Source organism: Rhinoraja longicauda, chromosome 16 (assembly GCF_053455715.1).
Source record: "Rhinoraja longicauda isolate Sanriku21f chromosome 16, sRhiLon1.1, whole genome shotgun sequence".
Lineage (NCBI taxonomy): Eukaryota > Metazoa > Chordata > Chondrichthyes > Rajiformes > Arhynchobatidae > Rhinoraja > Rhinoraja longicauda.
In genome coordinates this window covers 22,473,638-22,481,804 of record NC_135968.1, presented here as the reverse complement: position 1 = coordinate 22,481,804, position 8,167 = coordinate 22,473,638, and the positions used below count along the sequence as shown (strand labels likewise).

The 8,167-nt window shown below is 39.7% G+C and overlaps 1 protein-coding gene across 3 annotated transcripts in view; it reads right to left on the bottom strand.

The window, feature by feature from the left end:
* Positions 1 to 8,167, bottom strand: part of mxi1 (max interactor 1, dimerization protein) — a 40,938-nt gene that overhangs the window by 7,378 nt on the left and 25,393 nt on the right. For all 3 annotated transcript variants that reach the window (XM_078413408.1, XM_078413407.1, XM_078413409.1), the window contains exons 4-5: positions 1,187 to 1,301; positions 64 to 235 (exon numbers count right to left, since the gene is read on the bottom strand). In XM_078413408.1, the coding sequence (XP_078269534.1) occupies positions 64 to 235; positions 1,187 to 1,301 (287 nt within the window). The remainder of the gene's footprint in view (positions 1 to 63; positions 236 to 1,186; positions 1,302 to 8,167) is intronic.

Here is an 8,167-nt window from a genome sequence, read left to right as displayed (position 1 = left end):
TTACTTGGATGACTAATCAATAGTAAGTGGTGTGGGCAATAGAATTTGTTTATAGAACTTTACCTCGTTCTGAGTCTGAACGATCAGAGAAGACATTGGATCCTACACTATCCATTCGCATTCGTTCATTCTCTGGCAGACCCTGTAGCTGTTCCAGTCTCCTCTTTAAAAAGCGATGCTCTCTTTCCAGGTGCTCAATCTGGTACAGTGACTTCCTATCCAGCTCTTCAAGTTTCTGCCAATATGTAATACAAAAAATGAATGAGCATTTACAGAGCAAGCCAATCAAAGGAATTATTTACTGACCTAGCAAAATTCACTGAGAAGACTTTAGGCAGGTTGTGAACTTAGCATATGTACGTGAATTTAGCACGCACAATCAATTACAATTGATTCCATGACAATTATGAGGAGAGTGCTGTTTACAAACAGCTTATTTCTTCATTCCAAAGTGTTAGAAATTGGGTATGGAAATAATTTTTTTCCTCAAATTTGTCATATCTGCTGAAATAAATTTCAGGTTAATTTAAATTATTAGTGTGGTTGCATCTTAAAGCACCTTCATCTCAAGTTAAAATCACGATTGCAGATGAAAGGCAGAGTTTAGGCAGCCAAGGTGGTTAAACAAAAAGGATCTCAAAGGTGCCATCTGATAGTTAAAATTGAAATAATATGATTGAAGCAGTTGGATGTGTAGCTGGAAAGATGGAGTAGATGACAGGGTCTTAAATTACTGGGCAACAGGGATCATTCTGAGGGAGGTGCAACTTCTGCAAGCCAGATGGGTTGCACCTCAACAGGAACAAAACCAATATTGTTGTGCAGGTAGTGGTGAGGGGTGAGATTGTTGGAGCTTGGGTGCTAGTACTGCTGGGTTTCACAGAGCTTAAACTAAATTTACAGGGGTTGTAAAGCTGAGGTTAGAATCAGAATGGAGAAAAACTTAGTTGAGGGGGGTGATAGAGGTAAAATGACCTGATATCAAGAAGGAGAGAATATACAAGCATAACATTTAATCTGTAAGGATACAAATGAAGACTGGGAAAATGGTATGGAAACAGGTTGAAACAGCTATGATCTCAATTTCTGGTGGGGCAGGCTCCATTCTTGTTATGTTGCTGATGAGCCTGAGATAAAGAATTTAACATCTGACCAAGAGGCATGTAGTTGTATTATTTTGCTTTACCTTAATATGTGCTTTGGCTTTGTTGAGTAAACCAAGAGTAGTGTGCCTGGTACACTCTGATCCCAGTGGTATAAGTTCCTTCAATTGTTCCAAACAGAGACGAAGGTGTGCTCGACTGTAATCAAAAATATAATGTGCTCAATCCAACAGTAAGCCAATAAATATATAATGAACAACTCGAGGATATTTTTAACAATTGAACATTCAGTCAATAATTTAAACAATTCATGGAATGCTCATTGGCATTAAGTGGTAGCAATCTAGCCAAACTAACAGTATTAACTTTTCTGTTCATTTCCATCTAATGAAGATCAGAGCAAAAGAAGTTGATGTTTATTTCTGGTTTTGTTGCTATACTATTTGCCTGGACAATACCATCCATTATTTTGGAGGTCTGAAATACTAGATACACTAATTTTGAAATCTAGGGGGAAATATTCATCACAAGTTTGGAAATAAAATACTGCAGTTAAACGATATTGCCTGGAGTAGAGCAAACTTGTGCCTATTTCTTAGACTCTTAGTGCTCAGTGTGAAATTTGCCCCCTGATTTTCTGGAACGATCTTAATTGATAGTAGAAGCAGTGTTGTATCGTAGAACATCCCTAAATGACATTAACAATAGTCCAACACCAAATATTCTCTCAAACCTTTTCTCTATGGAGTTAAAAATGACATTAGTTTACAGAAAACAAATTAATTTTCAATAAGCTAAAAACGATGTTATTTTTAAAGGACCAACTTTCAAACTGCATTCTTCGAAAGGATGCTCCAGGAGAAATTCTCCACATCCAACTCTTATGGATGGCCTGGATATCGATCATATGCATCAGAGGATCACGGAAGTCACATAGACCACATAAGAGGAGGCATACAAGAACCCTTCACCAGATCTTGTCCACCAAAGATTTACGAAGAGAGTTCATAGCTGGACTGCTTTGAGGTGCAACAATCTCACAGGCTAAACTTCACCAAACCAGTCCAAACATAAAATTAAAAATCTCCAGATGCCTCTATCTGAAATAAAAACAGAAAGTGCCAAAAGCACTGAGATCATGCGGTTTTTCTGTTACTTTGGGCCAAAAAATTTAACTGTTTCTCTTTCTACACATGTTGTTTACCTCACTGAAATGTGTCTTCCGATGTCCTCAAATAAAGGCGACCGTTTTGCCGCAGACATATGCTCTGTCCGCCAAGCCCTGCTGGAGCTCTTGGTTGCTAACTATTCTAACGTCCCTTCCCATACCAGTCTTTTTGTGCTTGGCCTCCTCCAATGCCACAGTGAGGCCACGCTCAAAGAACTGCACCTCATTTCCCACTTGGATAGCCTGCATGAATGTATGAACATTAAATTCTCCAAATTCAATAGACCCTGCCCCCTCTCTTTTTGTCCTGTCACGTGTCTCACCACCACTGCCCCAGTTACTCTTTTCCCTCTTCCAGACACTCATCTCCCATCCCCAAGTCCCATATTTCCCTCTCTCCCATGCCCCTCCACCAATATATCCCACCATCTGTTTAACTATTTTCTTATCTGACACCATTTTGTCTCCTTGACAAAGAAATGGCAGACAAACTGAATGTTTTTTCCATCAGTCTTCACAGTGGAAGACACCAGCAACATGCTAGAAATTCAAGAATGTCAGGGGCAGAAGTGAGTGCAGGCGCCCTCTTTTTTCCAGCTTGCTTCTCCCTACTCCACCCAGTTTGAATGGTCTGGGCCCAAAATGTCATCTGTCCCTTCCCTCCACAGATGCTACCTGATCCAATGACAAACAATACTAACTGAAAAAAAATCACCATGAATTGAACAAAAAGTGAAAGCTGAAGAATTCAAGGCCAATAAATTGTAACTGTTTGAATTGAATGAATTAGCTTGTTAACCCTAGTACTTTATTCCATTGAGGTACAAGTCTGCTGTAAACTACAAATTTTATTAAACAACCATAAATCATTGGGGTTGAGGGAACAAGGGAATTTAAATCAATGACATTTTTCAGCCTTTTGGGCTTGCTTGTACTTATCTCATTTGAGTGCATAGCAGGCAAAAGATAGCTTTTCACTGTACCTAGGTACACGTAACAGTAATACACCTAAATCCAAATGCAGGGCATAATGGTTTCTGGTGAGGGAAATTTAGAAACGTTGTTGTGAAAGGACAAAGCAATAGTGTGGAATACCAAAATGGACAATGAAAACCCTTATCTGCCTGGTATACTAGCAAAAGGATGGACATCGCAATTACAGTTAGACCAGCGAAAGACCGTATTAAGACAAAATTGAAGGTCATTTTTCTGAATGCAATTGCTTAATTAAAACTGAAATTTACTAATTAGATAATAAATAATAATAAAGCTCCAAATCTAACTTTTGGTGATAAAAATATCAGTAAACAACTAGAAGTATGAAACATTGTAGTTTTAATGCTAGTTTTAATAAAATACCAGATTATAAATTATATATAATCACACTGGCTAGGCAGGTTACATTGCAAAATGCTTAATGTGCTGTTTTTATGGCCTCGAGAAGAACGTAATCCATTCAGCCAATTATGCATGAAATTGGCAGCATGTACTGTGCCCCCCATAATGCTTGGGACAAAGACCCATCATTTATTTATTTGCCTCTTACTCCACAATTTGAGATTTGTAATAGAAAAAAAATCACATGTGGTTAAAGTGCATATTGTCAGATTTTATTAAAGGGTATTTTTATACATTTTGGTTTCATCATGTAGAAATTACAGCTGTGTTTATGCATAGTCCCACCATTTGAGGGCACCATAATGTTTGGGATACATGTCTTCATGGGTATTTGTAATTGCTAAGGTGTGTTTAAATGCCTCCTTAATGCAGGTATAAGAGAGCTCTCAGCACCTAGTCTTTCCTCCAGTCTTTCTATCACATTTGGAAACTTTTATTGCTGTTTATCAACACGAGAACCAACATTGTGCCAATGAAAGTCAAAGAAGCCATTATGAGACTGAGAAACAAGAATAAAACTGTTAGAGACATCAGCCAAACCTTAGGCTCACCAAAATCAACTGTTTGGAACATCGTTAAGAAGAGAGCACTGGTGAGCTTACTAATCGCAAAGGGACTGGCAGGCCAAGGAAGACCTCCACAGCTAATGATAGAAGAATTCTCTCTATAATAAAGAAAAATCCCCAAACACCCGTCTGCCAGATCAGAAACGCTCTTCAGGTGTCAGGTGTGGATTTGTCAATGATCACTGTCCGCAGAAGACTTCATGAACAGAAATACAGAGGCTACGCAAAAATAAGATGGCCTGGTTACAATTAGCCAAGAAGTACTTAAAAGAGCAACCACAGTTCTGGAAAAAGGTCTTGTGGACAGATGAGATGAAGATTAACTTATATCAGAGTGATGGCAAAAGCGAAGTATGGAGTAAAGAAGGAACTGCCCAAGATCCAAAGCATACCACCTCATCTGTGAAACACGGTGGTGGGGGTGTTATGGCCTGGGCATGTATGGCTGCTGAAGGTACTGGCTCACTTATCTTCATTGATGATACAACTGCTGATGGTAGTAGCATAATTAATTCTGAAGTGTATAGACACATCCTATCTGCTCAAGTTCAAACAAATGCTTTGAAACATTGGCTGGTGGTTCATTCTACAGCAAGACAACAATGCCAAAACATACTGCTAAATCCACAAAGGAGCGCAGCGGTAGAGTTGCTGCTTTACAGCGAATGCAGCGCCGGAGACTCAGGTTCGATCCTGACTACGGGTGCTGCACTGTAAGGAGTTTGTACGTTCTCCCCGTGACCTGCGTGGGTTTTCTCCGAGATCTTCGGTTTCCTCCCACACTCCAAAGACGTACAGGTATGTAGGTTAATTGGCTGGGTAAATGTAAAAATTGTCCCTAGTGGGTGTAGGATAGTGTTAATGTACGGGGATCGCTGGGCGGCACGGACTTGGTGGGCCGAAAAGCCTGTTTCCGGCTGTATATATATGATATGATAAAGCTAAAGAATAGTCAATTCTTGAGTGGCCAAGTCAATCACCCGATCTGAACCCAATTGAGCATGCCTTTTATTTGCTGAAGAGAAAACTGAAGGGGACTAGCCCCCAAAACAAGCATAAGCTAAAGATGGCTGCAATACAGGCCTGGCAGAGCATCACCAGAGAAGACACCCGGCAACTGATGATGTCCATGAATCGCAGACTTCAAACAGTCATTGCATGCAAAGGATATGCAACAAAATACTAACATTTATATGACATTGCTGTATCCCAAACATTATGGTGCCCTGAAATGGGAGGACTATGTATAAACACTCCTGTCAATTTCTACATGGTGAAACCAAAATGTAAAGAAATGGCCTTTATTAAAATCTGACAATGTGCACTTTAACCGCATGTGATTTTTTCTATTAAAAATCTAAAATTGTGGAGTACATAGGCAAATAAATAAATGATGGGTCTTTGTCCCAAACATGATGGAGGGCACTGGATTTCAAACAGTTGTTCTGACCGACCGAAGTACCCACTTTTAAGATTTTAAAAAGGAAGTGATATGGGATGTGTAGATTGTTATGTTTATACCACAGAAGCCACATCCCGGAAAAAAAAACTATACACACAGAGAGCTGTTTAGTTGTTCCATTCTCCGTGGCTCATCATAACTCCAACAAACAATTATAAAATGGTTGCACAATTACACTAAAAGTCAAATACCATTACATATTTCTCCCACTTGTTTTACTCCTAAATTGTTGCCCTGAATGCAGTAAGTCATTTTAAGGTATAGACTGTTCAAGTACCTTGTCTACTTAGTCATCCACTGTGCACATACTTAATCTATGAGTGTTGTTTTTACATTACACAACTGAGAACATGATTGCTTGCTTTCCAAAATTGATCTCTTCTTCAATATGTGCCCATGAAGCTCATCTCTAGAAAATGCTCATACTTTGTCCCTTGGTCTAAATCTGCATTTTATAATCCATCCTATTGCGAGTTCATACAACTACCAGGTTTTCCAACAATCTTGGCTACCCCCAACAACTATTGTCTCCATTATAATTGAATGTGGCAGTGTTACAATAATGTGGCAACAAGCATACTCAAAAGCTAACAGGAATCTACTTTATTACAGATGGAAGGATTATATCATAAAAGGATGTTTTTTTATTTTAATTAATGTACTGTTAGTCTAGATCACATAGTCCTTTATTGCCAGTGGGTCTAAATCCTGGAATTCCTTTTCCGATAGTCTGATCAGTCTGAAGAAGGGTCTCGACCCGAAACATCACCCATTCCTTCTCTCCAGAAATGCTGCCTGTCCCGCTGACTTACTCCAGCATTTTGTGTCTACCTTCCATTAGCATTTCTATATATGCTCAAACAATGCAAGTTGTTTCACACCTTGGACTATGTTCCCGACCCAAGAAAGATAACTACTGAATGAAAAAATAGTTTATCTATTTGAATCCGATGCTTGCTAAAATCTGTAGTTTGAGTTATTGGCTAAGGGTAAGGAAATTATTTTCACGGATCCCTGAGGTAAGTGTACTGTTCTCAATCAGAGCCAGAAGTATCTGGAGTTCCAACTCTGAACTATTAACCATTAGCTTGGTCTGGAAGCACCTCTGATACTCATCACCCACCTAGCAGGGTCTAGAATATCAGATCGGCTAGGAAATAAAATTATTTCTGTGGACTCCTCAAGGCGATTTTAAGAGAGTCAAATAGAAATGTCTCCAACTTTCAACGATCAGCGTGTAATCATGCAGCTTTTGGTTAGGGTAGTCTGTCCCGCATGGTTGAAGATTACTTGCTCCACTCCAATTCTGTGGGTTCTGAGGTTGCTGATGAACCTAACATGGGATCTAAAGACTCTCTCATAGGTGGAGCAGTAGGAGGGTAACAGGGCACTTAGGTGGATAGCACATGAGGTAGTGCAATCCTTGCACTTTCTTTGCTGGGCTAAAGTGACTTGAGGTTCTCAATGCTATCCATCTGCATATTGAATGGTCATGGGCTAGGGATTTGGTGGGAATGTTATATTTTTTCCAAGTGGCTTTGAGAACATCCTTTGATTGTTTCCTGGGTCTTTGAGATAATGTTTTGGTGAAGCTCAGTGCCTGCTCTGGCATGGGCTAAGTCAACGATATGATATTGCCACTGTTGCCAGCTGAGTAAAATTAGCCTCATTGCTGGAAATATTGGTCAGGAAGAGGGCAATGAAGTTAGATTGTTTATCCTGCCAATAGATTTGGAGGATTTTGTGGAGAATTTGACAGTGCTTTGAGGTGTCTGTTGGTAGTCTACATCTTAAACATATGTAGGACGGTAAGATTCACTGCACACATCTAGCACTCTTTTCCTAGGGTAGCTCAAGTTGGTTCAGGCACACTGAAGGCGATGGTGAATTTCATGTTCAATATCTGCCTTTAGTGAAAGATAGCTCCAAATTTGTGATAATGGCAGAGAAATGGTGCATGCCAAACAATTCCCCTTTGATTGGATTTGTCACTAATTTACACTGGTGGCTAAGGGAAATTTTACAGTTGGGTGGCGCAGCGGTAGAGTCGCTGCCTCAGCGCCAGAGATCCGGGTTTGATTCTGATTAAGGGTGGTGTCTGTGGGGAGTTTGTACATTCTCCTTGTGAATGAGTGGGTTGTCGCTGGGAACTCAGTAAAGAATGTCTTGATGAAGCGTTGCCTGCATAGACATTGCTTCTCAGGGACATATAGCTGTGAACATGGATCCCTGAAAACTCTGGGGATATAAAATCTTGGTAATGGGCCCTTCCATATCGCTTCCGTAACCCATCTACAAAATATTAACTGAAGCCAAATTCCCTTTGGACGTTAAAGCACTGAAAAATCATGAAGATGCAAGGAAGTTTCTAATTTAAATAAGTGTGATATGTAAATATTGGGTTGCAGCATGCTTTGGAGCACCTGGGCAGAAAGGTTTGATTGTCGCTATTTAAAAAACACTCTTTCAG